This window comes from Capra hircus, chromosome 13 (assembly GCF_001704415.2).
Source record: "Capra hircus breed San Clemente chromosome 13, ASM170441v1, whole genome shotgun sequence".
NCBI classification, from domain to species: Eukaryota; Metazoa; Chordata; class Mammalia; order Artiodactyla; family Bovidae; genus Capra; species Capra hircus.
The window spans coordinates 12,022,982-12,047,935 of record NC_030820.1 but is presented as its reverse complement, the minus strand read 5'-3'; the positions used below and the strand labels follow the sequence as shown (position 1 = coordinate 12,047,935).

Here is a 24,954-nt window from a genome sequence, read left to right as displayed (position 1 = left end):
TACCCAAACAGACCCTCTTGCTGGTGCACTGTGGTCCTTTAATATCCCTGGGGGAGCTCTCAGTGGAATGGTTGGGACTCTCTCAACTCTCCTTGGGAACTCTCCCGTTGTTTTTTCATTTTTTGTTTTTATTTGGCTGCACCAGGACTCACTTACATCACGAGGCATTGTTTAGTTGTGGTATGCCAACTCTTAGTGTTGGCATGTGGGATCTAAATCGCTGACCAGAGATTAAAGCGGGCCTCCTGCCTTGGGGGCCTGGAGACTTAGCCTCTGGACCACCGGGGAAGTCCCAGCCCCCGCTGCCCACCCCCATTGTTAAGTGTGCAGGAGATGCCTCAACTTAACAGAGATTCGATGCCAAGCCCTGCTGTGCCTGGCGTGAGAAAAGCTAAGCACATCCTTTGCCTGGGGCTGTCCCTGGCTTTAAAGTGCAATGAGAGATTTGGCATCATCGCTTAAGTTCTGGATCAAAGAGGAAATAAACACCTGCCTTCTGGTCCATGTCCACACCTTCAGAGGCAATGAAGCTAGGTGAGGCTTTCAGAGAGGCAAGCGGGTGAACCCAGGGAAGTGCTGCGTGCTGTCTCAGCTGTAAGTTCCCCTTCCGTGTGGACCATGTGTGCATCTTAGAACGAATTAGTGATGTGTTTGCACAGCCACAGACATCTATATTTTCAGCCAGAAATTCTGCAGGATGTGAAGCAACGGGGGAAATTTTCTGGTTCAATCAAATACAGTAGATTTTGCAGGGAGATTAAAAAGCACGCCAGTCAGGTGGCAGGATGGTGGTAATGGGTACACAGCTTTATACATTTACTAAAAATCATTAACTGTGTACTTAAAATGAGTGAAATATTTGGTTTGTCAAGAAGGGCACTTAAAAAAATAACCACTGGGGTCAGAAAAAGGAAATGGATGTTCACGTCAGCTGTCAGAATGAAACTCTTAGAATCTAGAAGCCTCGTATTGGCTGGTAGATTTAACTTCCACCCGCCACCCATCTCACCCTACCCCAAGCATAATACCTGTCCAGCATCCACGGCAGACAGTGTCCCCTGACTTTAATCAGAGCTGCTAGTGACAAGCGTGTCTGAATTAGAAATGGCAGGGGTGGTGGGAGGTGTAAACTGGACAGCCTTCGCTTGGTGGGGTCCTTATGAACAAGGGAGACCCTGAAGAGGCAGGAAGCCGGAAAGGCGATACCAGCAATAAAAAAAAAAAAAAGAGTGAGCTCTCTAATCCTCGTCCTCCAGCCCCAGGCCACACGGGGCATCCCCGCGAAGGTCTCCACATTCCCACCTCCACGCTCGGTGCTCCCTGCTTCCCTCCGGGGTGCTTCTTTCTCCAAGTCCCTGCACCCAACAGCCTCCTGCCCTTTCAAAGCGATTCTCCAAAAGAGGTGCAGATTGGTCATGCTAAGGGAATGGAGACACCTAAGCTGAGGCCCCCATCAGAGGCCCTCGTGTGCACTCTGTGATCCCGTGGACTGTAGCCCACCAGTCTCCTCTGTCCATGGAATTCTCCAGGCAAGAATACTGGAGTGGGCTGCCATTTCCTCCTTCAGGGGATCTTCCTGACTCAGGGATCGAACCCATGTCTCCTGCATTCTTTTTTTTTTTTTAATTGGAGGCTAATTACTCTACAATATTGTAGTGGTTTTGCCATACACCGACATGAATCAGCCATGGGTATACATGAGTTCCCCATCCTGAACCCCCCTCCCACCTCCCTCCCTGTCCCACCCCTCAGGGTCATCTCAGTGCACCAGCCCTGAGCACCCTGTCTCATGCCTCGAACCTGGACTGGTGATCTGTTTCACATATTATAATATACATGCTTCAGTGCCACTCTCTCAAATCATCCCACCCTCGCCTTCTCCCACAGAGTCCAAAAGTCTGTTCTTTACATCTGTGTCTCTTTTGCTGTTTCATGTATAGGGTCATCGTTACCATCTTTCTAAATTCCATATATATGCGTTAATATACTGTATTGCTGTTTTTCTTTCTTACTTCACTCTGTATAATAGGCTCCAGTTTCATCCATCTCATTAGAACTGATTCAAATGCATTCTTTTTAATGGCCGAGTAATATTCCGTGGTGTATATGTACCACAGCTTTCTTATCCATTTGTCTGCTGATGGACATCTAGGTTGCTTCCATGTCCCGGTTATTGTAAAGAGTGTGCAGGTGGATTCTTTACCCACTGAGCCACCTGGGACACCCATCAGACACCTTCAGGACGAGGTTATATAACTCTGCACCATTCCTATGCATCTGCGGAGTTTCTAGGCTGCCTGTGTGACCTGGAGAGAGTGCAGGGGGCTGCTCTCCCCACCTGTCACTCCTGCAGGTGCATGGGAGGGGTGTGAAGATGTGTCCAGGTGAGGGAGGCAGTGAGCCTCCAGCATCGTGTTCTGTGTCCCGCAGGCACGGACATCAACGGGGCCCTGCAGAGGGGCATCCAGCTGCTCAACGACTATGTGGCCCACAACGACATCGAGGACCGTAGCGTGTCCCTCGTGGTCTTCCTGACGGACGGGAAGCCCACCGTCGGGGAGACCCACACCCTTAAGATCCTCAACAACACCCGGGAGGCCACCCGGGGCCGGATCTGCATCTTCACCGTGGGCATCGGAGCCGACGTGGACTTCAAGCTGCTGGAGAAGCTGTCCCTGGAGAACTGCGGGCTCACGCGGCGAGTCCACGAAGAGCACGACGCCCGAGCCCAGCTCATCGGGTCTGTGGTCTGCCTGTGTCCTCAGGGCGAGGGGAGGGCAGGGGCGGGCTCAGCGGGAGGCCTGGATGTGAGGCTGGACCCCAAGTCTGCCTGTGTCCTTGGGGTGGGGAGGGCAGGCTCAGCAGGCCTGGACATGAGGCTGGAGCCCAAATCTGATCTATGCGTCTTAAAATCAGGCTGATCTGGGTTCACATTCTGGCCCTGCCTTATGACTTTAGGCCTTAAGACCCTCTATGCCTCAGCCTTCTCACCTGTGACAGGAGGATTCTGGCCGGATGATAGAATTTAACGAGAAAAACCACGTGAAGTATTGGCAGGACTGTTAGGGATTCTTGAAATTATATTCTGTGAAGACTTGTTAAGATTAATTAGGCTAGGTAAGAAGGAGTATGCATATTCACGGAATATGCAGCAGTGTCTATACCCGTCTGAAGGTCGGTGTCTTCCAGCATCGAAATACTGAAGGTGGATTACCCTCATTCACACTGTGTTACTCCGGAAGCAAAAGTGAGACCAGCGGGGGGAGCTTGCAGGAAGGAAAATGGTGATTTACTGCCAGGAGCTCCCTGGTTCTCCTCAGATCAGTGGACAAGAGACGAGGGAGCTTGTGGGGCAGTGAGTTCCCCATCACCAGTGGTATTCAAGCCTCTGCTGCACGGCCTCCTGCCTGAGATATTCTGGGTGGAATGTTGGACTTGGCTGCTTCTAAGATCAGAACTGCCTCCCCAGCAGCCCATGGTTTCCTCTAAGCCCTGTCCTGCTTGCCGCCCGGGCAGGCCCTGATTCTCCCCTCCATTCCTCCTCCCCAGGTTCTACGATGAGATCAGGACCCCGCTCCTCTCCGACATCCGTGTGGATTATCCTCCCGGCTTGGTGGAGCGTGCCACCAGGACCCTGTTCCCCAACTACTTCAACGGCTCGGAGATCGTAATCGCAGGGAAGCTGGTGGACAGGGCAATGGACCGGCTGCACGTGGAGGTCACGGCCAGCAACAGTAAGAAGTTTGTGGTGCTCAAGAAGGACGTGCCCGTGGAGCCCCGGAAGGTGGGGATCGACGTCCCGCAGAGCCCCAGGCCCAGGGGGCGTGGCCAGGAGGAGCCCAACCACCTGGAACGTCTCTGGAGCTACCTGACCCTGAAGGAGCTGCTGAGTGCCTGGCTGCAGAGCTTCGAGGAGCCGGAAAGGGAGCGGCTAAGGCAGGAGGCCCAGGCGCTGGCCGTGAACCACCGCTTCCTCATCCCTTTCACATCCATGACGCTGAAGTCAGCACCGCGGACAGAGACCCCAGAGGCCGCCTACGGCATGTCCAGCGCATCCGTGGCCACTGGACCCGAAACGGTGATGCAGAGCCTGCGAGGCACACACCTGCAGCCAGGTGAGCGTATACGTGGTTCAGTGTGGGGACCCACACAGCCCTTTCTGGCTGCTTTTTCAGGCCAAGGTCATCTCTTATTTTCTTGTATCATAATTTTTATAAACAATGTTCTATTCCTGCAGCTCCTAGCTAACAGTGGGTTAGCTTGTGTTTGTATTGTTATTATAAACCGTGGATCGCTATAGAGAAGTTCAAGAAAGTAAAGTCAGTCTATTGATAAATCATCAATATTGAGTGCCTACCACGAGCCACAGGAATGAACAGACAAGTAAACAAATGTTCATTTATAAGTGCCTTTCTATATATTTTTTAAAGATTTATTCATTTTATTTTTCTGGCTGTGCTGGGTCTTCATTGCTGCACGTGGGTTTTCTCCAGTTGGGGGGGGGGGGCTCCTCTCTAGCCGAGGCGTGCAGGCTTGTTCGCAGTGGTTTCTCTTGTGGAGCGCAGGCTCTGGGGCACACAGGCTTTAGTACTTGCTGCACGTGGGCTCAGTTGTTGCGGCTCCTGGGCTCTGGAGCACAGGCTCAGTAGTTTGGCACACGAACTTAGTTGCTGCACGGCTTGTGGGATCCTTCCAAGTCAGGGCTCAAAGCGGTTTCCCCTGCATTTCAAGTCTAATTTTTATCCAGTGGACCACCAGGGAAGCCCACTTTTCTATATTTTTAAACACTTCAGTTATGTCATTTGATGCATATGCTTGATTTTATATAAATAAAAATAAAATTTATATGATAAAATTTTATAGGTAAAATAAAATGAAATTTTACTATATATTGTATTTTATTGTTCAGTCACTCAGTTGTGCCCAGCTCTTTGTGAGCCCGTAGACTGCACCGTGCCAGGCTTCCCTGTCCTTCACTATCTCCCAGAGTTTGCTCAAACTCATGTTCATTGAGTCGGTGATGCCATCCAACCATCTCATCCTCTGTCACCCCCTTCTCCTCCTGCCCTCAATCTTTCCCAGCATCAGGGTCTTTTCCAATGAGTCAGCTCTTCGCATCAGGTGGCCAAAGTATTGGAGCTTCAGCATCAGTCCTTCCAATGAATGTTCAGGGTTGATTTCCTTTAGGATTGACTGGTTTGATCTCTTTGCTGTCCAGGGGACTCTCAAGAGTCTTCTCCAACACCACAATTGAAAGCATCAATTCTTTGGCGCTCAGCCTTCTTTATGGTCCAACTCTCTCATCTATACATGACTACTGGAAAAACCATAGCTTTGATTATACAGACCTTTTTCAACAAAGTGATGTCTGCTTTTTAATATGCTGTCTAGGTTTATCATAGCCCATGTCTTGTATATTTTATGAATTTTACTGCTCATGTTTTTATTAAAGTTGTATTTTTAATGATTTTGTTTACAATGAAATAAATGAAATTTTATTTTATTATAGATATTATTTGAATTATATAGAATAAATTAAGTTCTGTATAAGAGAATTCAGAGTTGAAACAGAAATTTTTTATTATCTGTCCCCATGCTATTTTTCAGGGGAAATTAGTAGAAACAAGAATGAGAGGGACTTCCTTGGTGCTCCAGTGATTAAAAATCTGCTTTCCAATGCGAAGAGCACAGATTCAATCCCTGGTCAGGAAACTAAGATTCCCACATGCCTCGAGGTGCAGCCAAAAAAAAAAAAAAAAAAGAATGGGAAAAAGGCAGGAAAAGTAATTCAACCAAAGCAAAGGGTTATATTCTCAGTAATATCTGCTTGTGGAAAACAGCACTTTTTTCATATGTGATGTTTTTATTAGCTTCCTGCCAGGTTCACATGTCCTAAGGTGAGGGAACTGACATGAACCCAGGCCTCGCGCGATCCTCAGATCTAAACTCTGAGAATCACCTGGGCCTGGTGGAGAGAGCACAACCTTAGGATCCAGACTGTTTCAGCTCGTGGCATCTCCTCGCCAGCTGTGGCCTGGGACAGGCTTCTGAACCTCTCTGAGCTTCTGTTCTCTCACCTGTAAAATGCAGATAGTGGTGTCTTTCCTGAAGGGCTGTTGCAAGGATTAATGTGCAGCATCTTAAGTACAGAATGAGGGTTCTGCACATGTTAGATACCCTCTCCCATGAGGAGTGCAGAACTAGAAATTTAGCGAAAAGTCCAGACCCTAAAGTAGAGGTGAAAAATGCTACATCGAGTTTTTAGAAAGAGTGGAGCTTGTCTTGGCAAACTAGGAAAATATTCATTCTGGTGAAAAGGATGAAGAATAAGTCAGTTGCGTGGTGCTATGAGTTCAGGCTACAAGATCTGTGCCACATCCAGGGAAAATGGCTTTTCTGCGTAACATCTTGATTTGATGTTAGTAACTCAAATTTCTGCAGCTTCAGGAGATAGCAAACTCATAAATGACACAGGACTCATAGGGCCAAGAAGACAGATGAGGAATAACCAACTGATTGAGCAAAGGCTCATTAGATATAAAATTTTCCTGAAGCATCAGTTAGTACTCAGGACAATTTCCTCGTTTTGTTTAAAGCTCCGATGATTTTTTAATTTTAAGATTTTTTGAGGGTCTGTGACAGTTTAAGGCTCCCAAAGCAGGCATCCAGGTTGAGCTGCCACTTCTCCCCTGTGGTTGACCTGATTCTGTCCATGTCCTGCTTATGAGGGCTCAGTTAGGGAAGGGGGCACTTAAAAACATTCAGATCCTATGATCTTCATTTTCTGGGTGCAGAGATCAATGAAGCACAAGCGTGAGAGGAGCATAAGCTTGTTAATGCAGACAGCTTGAAACAATATATTAACTTTATTTTATTGACAGGAAGTAATTTACTTTTGGGTTATTTTTTAATATTTATTTTTGCCGCTGCTTTGTGAATTGTGTTTACACTCACGGCTCTAGACTTGGATTGCCATGATATCTTTTTCTTTTACATTTTTGTATCCTTTTGGTTGTTGTAAAGTGCTATTTTATAAAAAAAAAAAAGTTAAATAAAATTTACCAGCATAACCATTTTTCCATTCTTTTTTTAAAATTGAAGCATAGTTGATTTACAATATGTTGTTGCTTTCTGCTGAACAGCAAAGTGATTCGGTCATACATATATCAGTTCAGTTCAGTTCAGTTGCACATTGTTTATTTTTAGTCTTTTCCGTTATGGTTTATCATAGGATATTGAATATAGTTCTCTGTGCTATATGTTAGGGCCTTGTTGTTTATCCATTTTATTTGTAAATGCTTATATCTGCTGACCCCAGCCTCCCACTCCATCCCTCCCCCGACCCGCTCCCTCTTGGTACCCACCATTCTGTCCTCTGCATTGTAACCATTTTTAAGTGTACAGCTCCGTAGTGTCAAGTATATTCACATCATTGTGAAACAGATCTCCAGAACTTTTTCATCTTGCAAATCTAAAACTCTGTTCCCATTAAACAATTCTGCTTTCCCTCTCCCCCACAACTATAGAATATTTTCTGTATTTTTTCCTATCATATACACAGAAATCACAGCCAAGAATATTATTTAATTTATAAGGAATAAAATAGTTACCCCTCCTATGTTACACCTTCATTTTGTGTTGGGAAGCCAAGCTCCTCCTGTAAAACAAATGTTTTTAAATTGTCACAAATGTATCTGAAAGCTGTATTTGACTCATCTCAACTCTCTATACCTCTCACTTCCTCCTCTTTAATAAATAACAATGGTGAGTCTCTTCTTTCTCCTCTCTAGGACCTGCGGTCAAGAAACCATACAACCCAAGGATTAAAATCTCCAAAACATCAGGTAAAGGAAAGAAATATGCTTGTGTGTGATTGAGAGTTGAGATATTTAGGACTAAGATGACCAGAAATTCCCTGAAGCCGGTTAGATCAGCTCATAGAACAAGATGTGAGGACCTACATTTATTTAGCTCAAGTCTGCAGCGTGGGGGCAGTTCTCAAAACCCCGACTGTCATTATACCATCACCTAAACTCCACAGACAACAGAGCCCTTAGGACCCTAGCAGGAGCCCTGGTAGAAGGATCGATTGGACAGAGGCACATGTTCACCATGATTGACTTGAAAAGACATTTGTCTTTAGAGATCTGAAGCATGCTCGCTTCCGGCTTCTGGTGTTACAGTTATCTGCCACAGTGCACACTTTGTAAACATTACTATTCTATTATTTTCGTAATCCTTGGCTTTAGAAGGGAAGAACAGATAACGATACCATAAAATTTCTCTTGGCCAGCTTCCTGGGATTATAATAAAAATCTAGATGGAATAATGACCCAAGCCTTGCGTTTTATTCCTCAGATGTACACATCTGCCTTTGTAAGCCGTCCTTACTGCCTTGCTGATGATGTGCTGGGCATGCGGGTTCACGTAGCCAGGGACATTCTGGAGATTAGCTCTGGGTAGAGGAAACACATCGTCCCCAGTGGGTAGGGTGTCATTCCTTTGAGCACACACGCATTATGGAATGCAAGAAAACTTTCCTCTTGGATACTGAGCGGAGTAATGACTTCCAGACCGCTCCTCTCTTTTTTTGGAGCAAGCAGCATCTTCCCTTGTAAAGGAATTTGGTAGATTGAGTACAAATGATGTGGAGTGAGCACAAGACGCTCTCCGAGAACTGCCACGCAGTTATATGTGTGCCCACAGAGCGCCAAAAATACGCACTTTCATCTTCAGTGGTTGTCATTTTCTCATCTACAAAAGACCAGTACCTTGTATATCTTAATTACATTGTCCTTCACTGGATGCTTGAGGCAGTTTACAATGAGATCAACCAGATTCTTCCAGAGGCCCCTCTGAGTCAGGCTGGGGACAGAAGGGGTTTCTCAGCAGTTCCTCCAAGACCCTTAACTGGCTCACAGCTTGAAAACACTGAACTCCTGGTCCACCACCCCTCACCGTATACAAATGGTGCAACGTGTGCATAGACAGGAAAATCAGTCCTGTGCACGCATATGCGTGTACACACGAAGCAGAGGGGGATTCGGAAACATGCTGTGCTTGGTGTATAGAGAGAAACGAACCTTCCAGTCTTGTGGGAAAAGAGAGCTGGTGTAGGCTCTCGGGAAATATTTTGTCTGTACGGTGAGAGGCAAGGCCATCCGTCTTTAGCAGAGGTGAAGACGAGGGGAACAGGCGAGGAGCGGGGGTCAGCCACGCTTTGGGGTCTTATCTGTGGACAGAATTTTGAGAGCAGGACAGTCAGTGGGACCCAGAGGATGAGCTGCCATGGTCGCTGCTGGCTGGCCTCCTGCTGACTCTGTGTCCTTCACTTGTCACCAGCTCTAAACTGGGCTCAGTCATTGCCACTCACGCGAGGGCTGTGTCCGACTGGCGCCGGGAATGTCTCTAGGGCCGGGGCTCTCCAGAGACAGGGCAGGAAGTTCTCATCCATATCACTTAACTAGGCTGGCCTAAGCGTGACAGAAGGGGTTAGGAGCAGCCACAGAGGGAACTGAAGAATGTGGGCTCAGTTGTCGTGGGGGTGTAGGGTGAAGCCCCGCTTACCTCTGCAGCTCAGCTGACTGCAGTGTTGTCACAGGAGCATTGGATTTGAATTTAGGGACCTGCATTCAGATATTTACTTTCCACAAGCTACCTGTGTAGCCCCTGCATCGCTTCATCTCCCAGGCATCTTCCTTGTGTGGACACGGAGGACCTGCCGTTGACAGGATTAAGTCAACAACACAAGAGAAAATAGGAAAAGAGTGCTTACACAGGAAGGTGCCCAATAAACGTCTCTTCTTTCTTTTTCTCTCCCGTTCTTGCCCTGGCCTGGCAGCGGATGGAGACCCCCACTTTGTTGTGGATTTCCCCTTGAGCAATCTCACCGTCTGTTTCAACATCGACGGAGAACCCGGGCACATCCTGAGGCTGGTCTCTGATCATGCAGGCTCTGGTGAGTTCTGCCTGGAAAGTAGAAGATCTTGCATTTGCGGACTAGAAATAAATAAGTCCTAATCGTTGCATTTTACCCCACTCCTCATGGTATCATGGCATCTGGTCCCATCGCTTTATGGCAAATAGATGGGGAAACAGTGGAAACAGTGACAAACTTTGTTTTTGGGGGCTTCCAAATCATTGCAGATGGTGACTGCAGCCATGAAATTAAAAGATACTTGCTCCTTGGAAGAAAAGCTACAACCAACCAAGACAATATATTAAAAAGCAGAGACATTATTTTGCCAACAAAGGTCCGTCTAGTCAAAGCTATGGTTTTTCCAGTAGTTATGTATGGATGCAAGAGTTGGACTATAAAGAAAGCTGAGCAGCGAAGAATTGATGCTTTTCAACTGTGTTGTTGGAGAAGACTCTTGAGAGTCCCTTGGATGGCAAGGAGATCAAACCAGTCCATTCTAAAGGAAATGAGTCCTGAATATTCATTGGAAGGACTGATGCTGAAGCTGAAACTCCAATACTTTGGCTACCTGATGGGAAGAATTGAGTCATGTGAAAAGACCCTGATGCTGGGAAAGAAAGATTGAGGGCAGGAGGAGAAGGGGACAAGAGAGGATGAGATGGTTGGAGGGAATCACCGACTCAATGAACATGAGTGTGAGTAAACTCTGGGAGTTGGTGATGGACAGGGAGGCCTGGCGTGCTGCAGTCCATACAGTCGCAAAGAGTCGGACATGGCTGAGTGAACTGAACTGAACCGAGTCTTTGCATTTTACCCCACTGCTCATGGTGTCCCGGGGTCTTCAAATCAGGAGTAGTGGAAACTAGTGGATCAGAAATACTGTGTCAGGGCCACATGAGAGTTTTTAGAACAAAAGCAGACAAATATGTCAACCCCCTTTTATTTTCTATTTTTTAACTTTTTTTTCACTTTTAAATTTTTATCAGAGTATAGTTGATTTACAATGCTGTTTTAGTTTCAAGTGTACAGCAAAATGAATCAGTTCTACATATTCATATATCCACTCTTTTTTTTTGATGCTTTTCCCATATGTTGTTGTTCAGCTGCTAAGTCTTGTCTGACTCCTTGCAACCCCATGGAGTGCAGCACGCCAGGCTTCCCTGTCCTTCATTATTCCCGGATCTTGCTCAAACTCATGTTCATTGAGTCCGTGATGCTATCCAACCATCTCGTCCTCTGTCATCCCCTTCTCCTTCTGCCCTCAATCTTTCCCAGCATCAGGGCCTTTTCCAATGAGTCGGCTCTTCCCATCAGGTGGCCAAAGTATCGGAGCTTCAGCTTTAGCAGCAGTCCCTCCAATGAATATTCAGGGTTGATTTGCTTTCTGACTACTGGTTGGATCTCCTTGCAGTCCAAGGGACTCTCAAGAGTCTTCTCCAGCACCACAGTTCAAAAGCATCGATTCTTTGGTGCCCAGCCTACTTTGGGCTCCTTTTCCCATATGGGTCATTACAGATTATTGAGCAGAGTCCCTGTGCTCTACAGTAGGTCCTGTTGATTATCTGTTTTATATATAGTCGTGTGTATCTTTTCCGGAAACCTACATCAGCTGCTTCTACCCAGGACACTGGTCACACATCACGTACGCCTTCACACAGTCATTCATTTGTTCACTACGCAGAGTGGTCCCTGCGTGAGAGCAGACGTTCTCGGTTCCAGAAACACAAGGGCAGACAGAAATTCTAATGAGATCCTTCATGTGGCAGTGGGGGCAGTTTGTCTAACCTCTGCTCTCTTCCCCTTCGCCTTTGAGGTGTGACGGTGAACGGAGAGTTGATTGGGGCCCCTGCTCCTCCAAACGGCCACAAGAAACAGCGCACGTACTTCCGTACCATCACCATCCTCGTCAACAAGCCGGAGAGATCTTACCTGGAGATCACCCCCAGCAGGGTCATCGTGGATGGTGGGGACAGGCTGGTCCTCCCCTGCAACCAGAGTGTGGTCGTGGGGCGCCGGGGTCTGGAGGTGTCCGTGTCCGCCAATGCCAACGTCACCGTCACCATCCGGGGCACCGTGGCCTTTGTCGTCCTCCTCCACCTCTACAAAAAGCCAGCCCCTTACCAGCGCAACCACCTGGGCTTCTACATCGCCGACGGCCAGGGCCTCTCTGGCAACTGCCACGGCCTGCTAGGTAGGTGGCTGATTCCCATGCCCGTCACAGCACAGAGTTCAGTTTCCCACGGTGAACCTGATGCTGCCCGTGCCTTGCATGGCTGAGAAGTTCCCCAGAAGTGTGGTCTCCTTTCCACATTTTTGTTTTGGCTCTGCTGGGTCTGTGGGCTTTTCTCTAGTTGCGGCGACGCTCAGGCTTCTCACTGTGCGGACTTCCCTCGTTGTGGAGCACAGGCCCTGGGCGCGTGGGCTTCAGTGGTTGTGGTGCATGGACTTGGTTGCACCGAGGCATGTGGGATCTTCCCAGACCACGGATCAAACCCGTGTTGCCTGCGTTGGCAGGGGGATGTTTAACTGCTGGAGCACTGGGGAAGTCCAGGAATGTGGTCTTTACGTAGCTTGCTGCTAAGTCTCTTCAGTCGTGTCCGACTCTGTGCGACCCCGTAGGCGGCAGCCCACCAGGCTCCCCCATCCCTGGGATTCTCCAGGCAAGAACACTGGAGTGGGTTGCCATTTCCTTCTCCAGTGCATGAGAGTGAAAAGTGAAAGTGAAGTCGCTCAGTCGTGTCCGACTCTTAGTGACCCCATGGACTGCAGCCCACCAGATTCCTGCATCCATGGGATTTTCCAGGCAAGAGCACTGGAGTGCGGTGCCATTGCCTTCTCCATTATGTAGCTTATGAAAAGTCTATTTCTTTCTCTCTCTTTTTTTCTTTCTAACAATTTTTTTGTGACTTGCCTGGTGGCTCAGACGGTAAAGAATCTGCCTGCAATGTAGGAGACCTGGGTTCAGTCCCTGGATTGGGAAGATCCCCTGGAGAAGGCAGTGGCTTCCCACTCCAGTAGTCTCGCCTGGAGAATTCCATGGACAGAGTTGCTACAAATGGCAAAATTTTGTTCTTTTTCACGGCTGAGTCGTATTCCATTGTGTACACACCACATCTTCTTTATCCATTCATCAGGTGACGGATACTCAAGTCGCTTCTCTATCTTGGCAGTTGCAAATGGTACTGCTGTGAACTTTGGGGTGCACGTATCTTTTCAAATCAGTGTGAAAAGTGTATCTCTTGCTTCATGACTGCTTTCTCGAGTGGGAATGAACGTTACTAATTTTCGCTCCCCTTCAGGGAGAGGGAGCAAAGAAGTGGGACATCCTTCTCTCCATCCCTCTCTGGCCCTTTACTCTCAGGGAGACCATGCAAACACAGGGCAGCCCGCAGCTCGGCACCCAGTGGGCCCGCTCTGCCTGGCTTCCCTCCGCGTGCCATTGCATGTGGGCCCTTTGACCGCAAGTAAGGAGGGAGCCACTGCCAGGGCTGGGTTTAGAAAGCAGGATTTCCTGGCCCTCGCGCTGGAAGTCTCAGTGCAGCCTGCCTGACAAGTGCGAGCTCCTCTCGTGGACGCAGAGCTCGGGTCCCTCGGCCTTTGTGATGTCCTGGCTTGACCTGGAGAATTCTGACGCTGCTTCCCACACCCACTGAGTGCATGCACGGACGAGGTCCCCGGGCGGGAGAAGGACAGGGAAGGCTGGACCCTCCTCTGTTTATCCACCCCCATCTCGTCCTCCTGCCTCAGTAGGAGACTGGGTATCTGTGTTTTTATTTTGTAACTTCTGAATGTTCATTTTTGGCTGCATTGGGTCTTCGTTGCTGCTTGGGCTCCTCTTTAGTTGCTCAGGCTTCTGATCGCAATGGTCTCCCTTGTGGCCGAGCACAGGCGGCAGGGCGAGTGGGCTGCAGGAGATGCGGCTCCCGGGCTTTAGAGCACAGGCTCAGTGGTTGTGGAGCACGGGCTTACTTGGTCTGAGGTATGCGGGATCTTCCTGGATCCGGGATTAAACCAATGTCTCCTGCATTGGCAGGCAGATTCCTTACCACTGAGCCACCAGGGAAGCGCCTGGTTTTTTTATTTAAATATTTACTTAGCTGCACCAGGTCTTAATGGCAGCATTTGGGATCTAGTTCCCTGACCAGGGATCGAACCCAGGCTCCCTGCATTGGGAACTCGGAGCTGCTGGACCACCAGGGATACCCCCTGGGGAATCTCTGTTTGCAGGCAGAGCATCTTTCCTGTGTTGGCTTCCAGAAGTGGAGGCTGTAGGTCTCCCCTCCCTACACCCCTCCAGACACTGATACAGGTGCCTCTGGGGGCGTCCAGCCCAGGATCGCAGGCATCACCTTGACAATGATGTCATACTCCCCTTCCTGTGGGTCCCACCTGGGCATATGTGGGTCACCAGCACCCGAATCGAAGTTAGACGTTGTTCAACTGCATTGCTTGCGCTTGACCTAGACCTGATGTCTTTTGTGCCCTCTCAGGTCAATTCCTGAACCAGGAGGCCAGACTCACAGGGCTCAGCAAGCGCCCTGCGCATCCTCCGGTTCCCGAGGCAGGAGAGAGGTCTGAGGCCGTCCTTGAGGTTAAAGGTCGCCAGGTCCCGGTGGTCTGGAAGCAGAGGAGGATCTACAACGGGGAGGAGCAGGTGGACTGCTGGTTTGCCCGGAACAACGCTGCCGGCCTGCTCGACGGGGAGTACCAGGGCTACCTGGCGGCCCATCCTTTTGACTCCGAGACCGCCTTCGGCCCGGGCCCCTCCCGGGGACTCTGACAGCAGCAGCCGCATGCAAGAGTGCATGGCAGGGGACCGCGTGGTCTGGTTCTTGGCTGGTTCAGTCTGGTAGCCACCGCCCTGACCTCAGCCCTAGTGGCAGGGAGGTCTGCCGTCTGCTTGAAAAGAGAGTGGGATCAGGACCTTGAAGGGAGGAGGCGATTTTTCCCCCTCTCCTCCCCCTCCCTCATCTCCAGCAGCAAAAGATGGTGGCACCACGGGGCCAGTCACAGCTAAAAGAAAGTCTCTGTCTTGTCCCAGCTGGCCTGTCCATCTCACCGCCGACCTTAAGGTGACTGATGAAGGAAGGTCGGGTCTGTTTTCTTTGTGGAAATGGCCAAGTTCGGGCACTCTGCTCTGCGCCTCATACTAATGCTTAGGGATCTCTCTTCCTAGCCTGGCTCTGTCCTCCAGACATGCAGCCAACCTCTGCCTCAGGGGAGCCTTTCCCTGGCCTCAGCCCCCCACCCCCACCCCCTGGTATTGCACACAGCATGCAGACTGGATCATTGTAAACCACTCGGCCTGGCTTTAGCAGAGGATTTTCTTCTGCCGTGATGTCTCGCCCTTGAAAATTTGTTTTCATTTTTTTTAAAAATCAGTTCAAAATAGAAACGCTGCATTCCAGATACCAACATTCTTCTAACAGGCTCTGTAAACCCCTTGTCTTTTGCTGGTGAGATTCTATTTATTCCGGAAAGCTGATAATACGCAGGGCGGCCCACGTGGGAGTATTTCACTGGCCTGTCTCGGAGCTGGAGTGCCGTCCAGCTGTACGATGAATCTTCCATTTGGCTCTTCCAGCCTGGTCCTGCTTCCAGCCTGGTTCACTCGAGGTCCCCAGGACGTGATGAGGCAGGCTCTTGCAGAACTGTGATGGGGAGGGATTGGATCAGCACAGAGCCGACCTACAGGGATCAAACTCTCAGCAGGAAGCATGGACAATGGGGCCCACATCCCAGACCCAGAGGCCGGAAGTCAGTATGAGCGAGAGGCTGGGGACAGATCTGATTCCGTCAGGACGGGTTACAGTCAGGGGTCGGGGGTGATATCAGAAGTCAGTGACGTCACCCTCCTTGCGGGAGCTGTGAAGCCTGCTGCGTCATCAAGGTGATGGGAGGCGGGCAGTGGCCTCGGGACCTCTTTTCTTGCCCCCAGCTTGTGCTCCGCTTGGTCTTCTCTGGACCACAGAGGTTGTCCTGTAAGTCTGACCCTCACAGCAGTCGGAGCGCACGTGGACACAGAGGGCCAGAACAGCCAACAGTGGGGGAGGAAAGACTTGGGTCAGAGAAATGGAATATTTTAAGGGCAGACTGAATAGAATAAAGGCTTTTGTGCTGGTTTCATGGAGGTTCCGTCCAGGACGGAGTGACTCTAGAACTTCCATGCCATGTGGAAGCCGGAGCACTAGGAGAGAAATCAGAGTTGAGAAAATTGCTTATCATCTTGGCCCTCCTGAATGGGAGCAGCAAATTGACCTGCCAGTGTTTCTGTGGACCAGGCGACTGCAGGAGGTGAAGGTAGTGCCGGGACTGAGCCAGGGGCTGGGGGCTGGGGGCGGTGGTCGGTTCTGTCTCAGAGTCTCCGTGCCGCTCCACTCTGGGAACCCACCAGACCAGAGCTGGCAGCTATGTTATTTTTGACTCAACACAGCTGCCTATTGTGCCCGTGGTGTGAGCGCACCAGTCCAGGCCGCTGACAGCTGATTCCATATTTCAGAGGGAGAGGAGGAGCGGGAGGCGGGCCGGCAGGGGCCTGGGCGGGCTCTGCAGGGTCCTTCCTGTTCCGTAGACCTCGGCCCCAGCTGGGCAGACGACCCTGCGGCCGTGGGGTTGTGTTCCAGGCTGTGTGTTCCAGGCGTGGCCCCAGCTGCAGACAAGACGAGAAGCTATTCCTACGGGACTAGCTACTTCCCTTACTCTCCTATTCAGGGGGGAAAAAAATCCATTTTGTAAAAGTATTAGGTTGAACTTTCATTTTAACGTTTTTACTTTAGACACATCCCACTTTTCTTTCTCCTTCTCTTCCATTGTATTTTTTTTTTTTTTTTTTGCAAAAGTATGTACCAGGACATTTTCTGTTTCAGCCAGAGACTATGAGATTTGTGGGCCCCAAACTCCACACCAAAGTCATACTTCAGGTTTTTTTTTTTTTAAAAACTTGATTGAAAAAATGTCATATTTTCTGTTGGTCACGTGGGTGGTAAAGAGCAAGATCTTTTCAAATAAACGTAAGTCCCCTGTACACGAACGAGTTCCATTCTGAGAGCGCATTTGTAAGTCCAGTTTGTTCATCAGCCCAGGTGACTCCAACAAAGTTAGCCCAGGTACCCAACAAACACAGTCGGCTGTATGGGACTGTACTGTAATAGATTTATAATGCTTTTCATGCAAATAATGCATAAAAAACAAACACAAAAAATAAAGAAACTATACTCCAATAAAATTAATTTTAAAAATAATTTTTTAAGAAATGAGACATTTTTAATCTTATAGTATAGTACCTTGAAAAGCACAGTAGTACAGCTGGCATACAGAAGCACGTATAAATCTTTAAAAGCACACAAGCTCACAACTTGAAGGTCTGTATGTAGAGGACTTATTGTAAATGCAATAGCAAGGAGGGATTCTGTTCTGGTGGGTACATGGAGGCAGGGGCAGGTGGGCGATTTCCCCTACATCGTACGAGACCTAGAGCAGGGCCAGGCTGAGTCTCCAGAATCCATTCATTAGCTTTGACACAATGTTGTCATCTGGACAATCATTTATTTTCCTTGAGTATTTAAAAATAAGGTGGGGTCAGGGATACTCAATGAGCAGTTCAATGAGCTTGAGAAGTCCGTTGCAATAATGAGGGTTTACACCTCAAGTTACGACATCACTAATGTCAACAGGTCCTAACTGTTGCTAGGCTGGGCTCTAGAAAGTCTCCACCCCTGGGTTCCTAATCCCCTCCCTCGTCTGAAAAAGAGAGGCATCTCCATGTGTTCTCTTTAAGGGTCTCCAGATGTAGTTTCACATTCCCTGAATAAAATGGACTGAAGTTCTGTCCTCATATTAGATGCTTTATCTTCTGTTTGCCTTTTTGCTGGTTTACTGGTTTAGGATGCAGGGCATATGTGTTGGGAGGACAACCCTTCCTGAACCTCCGTCACCCTGGGGAGCGTGGTGCTGGTCTCTGGAAAGGGAGAGATCACCTCTGTTTCTATCAGATGAAACATTAGATCTTTAGTTGAATCATGTGTCCCTGCAGGTGGACTAGGGACAGGTTTCATTTTCTTTACATTTATATCTTGGCTGTGCTGAATGCTATGGGCAGAAAGTCTGTGTCCCTCCAAATTCATGTGCTGAAGCCTAAATCAAACCCCTAAGGTGATGGCACTAGGAGGTAGGACCCTGGGGAAGGGATGAGAGTGTGAGGATGGGGCCCTTGTGATGCGATTGGTGGTTGGTGGTTTAGTCACTCAGTCGAGCCCGACTCTTGTGATCCCATAGACTGTAGCCCACCAGGCTCCCCTGTCCATGGGATTCTGCAGCCAAGGATACTGGAGTGGGTTGCCATTTCCTTCTCCAGGGGATCTTCCTCACCCAGGGATCGAACCTGAGTCTCTTGCATTGCAGACAGATTTTTCACCAGAGCCACCAGGGAAGCCCTTTGTGATGGGATTAGTGCCCTTCTAAGAAGAGACATGAGATGATTTTTCTATTCTCCACCCTGTGAGCACTAGAAGGAACACCTTCTAAAATTGAGAATTGGGCTCTCATCAGACACCAAGTCAGCTGGCACCTTGATCTTGGATTTCCCAGCCTCCAAAATTGGGAGAAATAAACATCAGTTGTAGAAGCCACATTGTCTATGGCATTTTTTTTTTAAGATTTATTTGTTTGTTTTGGCTATGCATGTTCCTCGTTGCTGCGAGCAGGCTTTCTCTAGTTGTGGCAAGCGGGGTCTCCCTTCACGGTGGTGTGCAGGCTTCTCACCGTGGTGGTTTCCCTTGTTGCGGAGCACAGGGTCTGATGCGTGTGGGCTTCAGAAGCTGCAGCTTGAGAGCTCTAGAGCCCAGGCTCAGAAGTTGTGGTGCACAGGCTTAGTTGCTCCGAGGCATGTGGGATCTCCCCAGATCAGGGATCAGACCCGTGTCATCTGTATCGGCAGGAGGATCTTCCACCACTAGGGAAGCCCCTATGGTATTCTTGATAGAGCAACCTGAGCCGACTGAGCCGCTGACTCTTTAAAGATGCGAATTCCTTTTCTTCCCTTCAAGCTTCCCCCAATGTATACAAACAATGTTATTACTAAATCCACAGGACTCTTGGAACCATTCATGCATGATCCAACTAAAGTAAACAGCAAAAAAAAGAATAACACAGCTCAGCAAACACTTAGAATTGTGACTTTAAATATTTATTCTGTTCAGTTTAAAATAACAAGTAGGGCACGAGCTAGTTCACCTTCAAGAAGCATTTTCCCTCCACAAAAAATTTGTAAAAGCATAACATCTGAAAACAAACAACACCCTGGTGTATTTGTTTTGAGGGGAAATGACGAGAGAGAATAAAACTTGTTGATTCTAACTACACTGTTTGTAGACATTTCTGAATTCCATAGAAGTATATGTACATCGAGCAAGTGACTTGACACTGGAAGAATCATGTGGAAATGGCAAATTGCTATATGGAACAGCCAATATACATTAGCCATCTCTGACCTTTTATAAAGCAGTCAGATTCATAGAAAAGTGCCTTAAGCGCCAGTCCCTTACCTTCCAGGGGTGCGGGCATCCCAACCCTTCTATCGCCTTCTTCTTGGGTCATTCGCCTGCCCAAACTGCCCATCCCCTTGCTCAGGACTTCTCCCACTGGCTCAGAGCATTTGTCGATGGTGGTTCTGGCATTTCTGCCTCCAGTTCCTGCGGTCCTGCCAGATCCTGCTTAGATGCTGGACTCTGAACCAGAACCAGAGCAGACGTGCAGAAGGAATGAGGCATCACTGGGAGGCTGTGCTAAACAGAAAACCGGCCAACTCCGTGTCTCAAGGGGATGAAATCAACCTCTCCCGGCTTTGGCTTCGGCTTTGTCTCTAATGAAGGGGCTGAACAAGGTAACGTGCTCAGATCCCATGATCTTTATTTTCTGATGGCATGGAAATCCTACCAGAGAACTCTGCAGAGGCCTAGCTGTGAAGGGAGGAAGGAGGTGGGGAAGACATTCCAAAGATGGAGTGTATTTAGCTGCAAGGAACAAGTGTATATTCAGAGGCTCCCACAGGAAATATCTTTTCTGTAATGTTAAGCAGCTGGGGACAGCTTATGACTTGAAGTCATCTTCGTGCTCCGTTCAGTTTCAGTCAGTTTCGACCAGTGCCCGGTAGATTCGGGGGTCACTGAGACCCCACGGTGGTTGATGCTGGGCGGGCCTGCAGACTCCTCTCTCCCTGCGCCCTGGCTGGGTCTGTCTCCAGCCCCGCATCCTTCACTTGTGCCCCCAGGTATGGATGCATCGGGAAATCACAGAGTTCTGCCGTAGGTCCCTTCAACCAGCCGGGTTCCTGCTGGCCTTTAGCAAAACTTAATCTGTTTTCCTTGAAGTGCATCGGCCTCCATGGCGCCTGTGTTCTGCTTCAACTTTCTAGACTACCTCACTCCTCAGCTCTCCACAGAAATTCGCCTCCTTTTACACCAAGGACACTGGCGCGGGAGCTGCCTCCGTTCTTACTGTGTCTCATCACGTCTCCGTCTCCATCTCCTTCTTCTGGGCTCCATTCTTCTCGCTCTCCGCGCACTTGTCTCAATGATTCCTTGTCTTTCTAGAATCTCTAGACTCTTACCCCCAGAGGTTCTTCCCTCTTGGATACCCTTCCAGAAGTCTCCTCCAGTGCTCGTCGCTGGCCAGGCTCCACGGGGCTTCCTGCTGGTCTTTTATTTCACTGTCAAGCTTGTGCTAGTGGTCGGTGTTTAAACTCTCTTTTATTAAGATTTTTTTTTTTTACAGGGATCATTTTTAAAGTCTTTACTTAATTTATTACAATATTACTTCTGTTTTGTGTTTTGGTTTTTTGGCCCCGAGGCGTGTGGGATCTTAGCCCTCCGACCAAGTATCCGACCTGTACCCGCTGTGCTGGAAGACGAGGTCTTAACCACTGGACCACCAGGAAGTCCTGAACCCCCGTTTTTTCACCTCCTAGCCTGTTGCTTAAGTCATCAAATTTAGCTTCTGTCTTCACCACATTCATTACACCTTGTCTTACATACATGTCACGCTACTGCTTCTGATGTCCAGTTCCTGTGATGGGTGTCTCCAGCCTCCACCGCGTGACCATGCCAACCTCGTCCTCTTTTTTAAAATGTTGGATCCCATTGTTTCTCTTAGCTGATTAGAATTTCTTCCTAGTCTCATTTGCTACTTGTCTTTCCTCCTACAACCTGTGGACGTTCCCCAAGGTCGTACTTGTACTTTAAAATTTTTTTTTTCTTCTTTTTTGGCCAAGCCATGTGGCTTTCCCTGACCGGTGGCCCTGCAGTGGACGTGCGGAGTCCTAACCCCAGGACCACCAGGCAAGTCCCCATACTGGTCCTTTATAGTCTCCGCTCCCCCCTCCACAGTCTCACTTCTTGGTCTCAGCATCTGACTCGACATGGACTTGAGAACACTTCCCTTCTGTTATTCTGGCATCAGCTCAAACTCAGGAGTAAAAACAAACTTTCCATGTTTAAAATGGTTGGTCGTTGAGTCACTAAGTCGTATTTAACTGTTTTCAACCTGATGGACTGTAGCCCACCAGGCCCCTCTGTCCATGGGATTTCCCAGGCAAGAATACTGGAGTGGGTTGCCATTTCCTCCTCCAAGGGAGCTTCCCAACCCAGGGATCGAACCCACATCTCCTGCATTGCAGGCAGATTCTTTATCAACTGGGCCATCAGGGAAGCCATATTCAAAGTGTATATATATTAGAGAGATTTGAGATTTGGGAGGAAAGGAAGAAGTTTTGGCACAATATTTTAAAATTTTGATTGTTGCAAATAAAGGTGGAAATGTCTATGTGTGTGCATGTGTGCGTGTGTGTGTTTGTGTGTGTGTGTTTGTGTGTTTGGTACATTTCCTAGACCAATTCAACATTTATTTTTATTGACACAGAGTTCTTTCTGAAAATTCTCTGTTAATCATATTATTTTTTCAAAACAACAGCTGTGTTTGTGTAAGTGAAGACTCCATGTCCTGATTGCTCGCTGGGAATGTCTACTTATGAAAAGATGAAAATCGCAGGTCCTAAGTTTATCAATGCATCAATTAAGTCACTTCATTGTAGCGCAAGTACGAAATGCATCCTAAATGTGTGTGGTTTTTTGAAATGAATACTTTGTTTGAAATGTATGGGGCGATGTAGAAAATACAGCATTGCAGATAACTTGAGTGTGGATAAATGTCTGTATGGTAGACACACACTGCTCCATCTGGGACATTTCCTGCCCAAAGTCTTCTCAGGCGCTAGGACCCTTCCTCCTGAAGATAACACAACCCGTCTACCTGTTATGGAATGCTATAAAGAAACAAACTTTCCAGGGGAAAGCAGAAACAGTATGTCTGAAGGCTTAGCTCCAACCTGAAGTGTATTTGCTTTTGAAAAAGGCTGGATTCTAGGAATATCCTAGAAACTAAACTTTCTCCTAAGTTCTTCCTAAGTTGGAAATAACTATTTATCCTTTTGATCTCGTCATTGGCCTGGCCTAGAAAACTGAATAAGACTTTAAGACCTTGTGATGAAAATATAGGATAAAATTGTGTATATTATTGAAAGACAATAACACTTTAAATTGTTCCTGCAAATTTCCCAGAAGAGAAAATGCTTCAAAGCAAGTCCATTCACTTATTCATTCACTGGACTCATGGAAGTGGGCACTAACCATATGGAGGGGATAGAGGGCCTTCCCTAGCCTGCCCTAGAGATAACTTTGTATGTAATTAGTTACAAACACCTTAAAAGATTCAGGGAAAAAATGTGGGTGGGAAGGGGTTTTAAAAAGAAGATCCCTGGGTAGAAGAGGTGCTGGTATTTCATCTGGGTTGTACAGAACAGGTGAGGAAAGAAGGGGGAAACGTCTAGGAGTATTTTATACAATAACATTCATAATAAAAACATTATAAAGGCAAGGAAGTAAACTGTGTAAAGGAACTAAAATTTCAGGGAGATGACCTGACCAGCCCTCATCACAGAGCTAATATCTGGGCTTAGCCTGGATGCAGGAACTCTGCTCTTCTCATGATCCTGAGATGCTCTGGACCCATCAGGAGCAGCTTCCACAGATGGCCAGGATGCTGGACCACAGGGGCAGGATCCCACCTGTGTGTATCGGCTGAGCATCACAGGGCAAGAAGTAAGGCTGGGGAAGGGGGGTTCTTTTACATGTCTCTGAATGCACTGGTTTCGAGATTGCTTTTTCTCTCTAAAAGCCAGTGTCCCTTTCATGGAATGTTGGACTGCTTTTTGCCCCCAGTCTGGGCTTGAAGTGGGCCAGGAATTCTATGGGCCGGAGATACAGGGTTGCTCCAAGTTCATCTTTCTCTCTGTTCTTTAGAAATGACATCTTAGAAAACATCTCACAGTCAAGTAGTTCCCTGAAACAAACTGCCCTCTGTGGGAAGGACACAGACACACTGCTGGGGAGTTGGGGCAGGGAGAGCCCTCTGGAGAAGGGGATCCCACCCACCCCCCAGGCGCTTAAATTCACAGAAATGGAGACAGGACTCAAGTGTACATCCGGTGGCTGTTAAATGTCACTTGTCTTCCTTGGGAGAGGCGCAGACAATGCGGCCCTTGACGTGATTATCGAGCCTCTGGCCGCACCTGGCCGACAGAGACGCAGGCTGAGGCGGTGGAAGCACGGGAGCCTCCCTTTTCTCTGTCAGACACTCAGCAGCGTGCCCACGGAGGCGCTAAGGGAGGCTGACAGGCAGAGAGGAAGAAACCAAAGAGCCGACACAGACTCAGATCAGGGTCTGTGGGCTGGAGGAGTGGACTGTGGGAGCTGCTCTGCTGGAGTATTCCCCTGGCCCGGAGGTCAAAGACCTGGGAAGGAAGTCTCCAGGTCCCTGCCCAGCCTCACGTGCACATCCTTCATCGGGCGGATCACGTGGGCCATGCACAATCGGATGCAGCTCTCCGCAGATCCTGCTGGCAAGCGCTGGCTTCTCTTTCCACCCCGCCCCCTCTTGCTTCCCTGCCCTTTGCCTGCCCCCACCCACCCCACCCCACGGCCTGAGACCCATGAGGGCCTTTAGGTCCTATCACCACTGCTTGATCCGCTTGCCCGTGCTCATCGCCACCCACAGCTGTTTCTGCTCCAGGCACCTCCGTCCTACAGTCCGGAGGACGAGTCAGTGGGGAAAGGCTGGAGAAGTATGGCTGCAACTTGCCACTCATTAGAGAACCAAAGGCATCTTGACAGGTCACAACAGCTGGATTTTTTTTTCATTTTACTTTTATGAATTTATTTCATGTATTCACAGAAATTCGAAGTTGCATGTACAGGATGTTACCGCTTTCTAATAACAATAAACACATAGATACTAAGAAATGGCTATCTTTTCTTTAGATACTACTACACGAAGAGTCGGACACGACTGAGCGACTTCACTTTCACTTTTCACTTTCATGCACTGGAGAAGGAAATGGCAAGCCACCCCAGTGTTCTTGCCTGGAGAATCCCAGGGATGGGGGAGCCTGCCGGGCTGCTGTCTCTGGGGTCACACAGAGTCAGACACGACTGAAGCGACTTAGTGGCAGCAGCAGCAGCAGCAGCAGCAGCAGCAGCAGACGACGACGACGACGACCATCAGAGGACTTCCAGTGGCTTGAGACTTTGCCTTTCAGTGCAGGGGGTAAGGGTTCAATCCCTGATCAGGAAGCTAAGATCCCACATGCCTCGAAGCCAAAAAACCAAAACATGAAACAAGCAATATTGTAAGAAATTCAATAAAGACTTTTAAAATGGTCCACATCGGGGTGGGGGGGGGGAAAGACCTAAAAAAAGAAAACAGCCACCAAGGGCATATTAATTAATACCTCAGTTTATAGCTGTTTTAATAAAATGAGCAATGTATTATGTCATGTATATTCACATAGAAAGCTATCTAACATACATGCAATTAAAAACCAGCATCTTCATGTTTAACATCTTTGGAGTCAAGGGCACTTCTGAGCACGTGATCAAATAGGAAAGCTAAAATATGAAATCTGTTTCCCTCCCCCTCTCCAAAAA

General features: G+C 48.4%; 1 protein-coding gene across 2 annotated transcripts in view; it reads left to right on the top strand.

Annotated features, from left to right (window-relative positions):
* Positions 1-19,278, top strand: part of ITIH5 (inter-alpha-trypsin inhibitor heavy chain family member 5) — an 85,834-nt gene extending 66,556 nt beyond the window's left edge. For both annotated transcript variants that reach the window (XM_018056962.1, XM_018056963.1), the window contains exons 9-14: positions 2,431-2,740; positions 3,550-4,115; positions 7,791-7,844; positions 9,842-9,958; positions 11,733-12,110; positions 14,410-19,278. In XM_018056962.1, the coding sequence (XP_017912451.1) occupies positions 2,431-2,740; positions 3,550-4,115; positions 7,791-7,844; positions 9,842-9,958; positions 11,733-12,110; positions 14,410-14,699 (1,715 nt within the window). In that variant the 3' untranslated portion in view covers positions 14,700-19,278. The remainder of the gene's footprint in view (positions 1-2,430; positions 2,741-3,549; positions 4,116-7,790; positions 7,845-9,841; positions 9,959-11,732; positions 12,111-14,409) is intronic.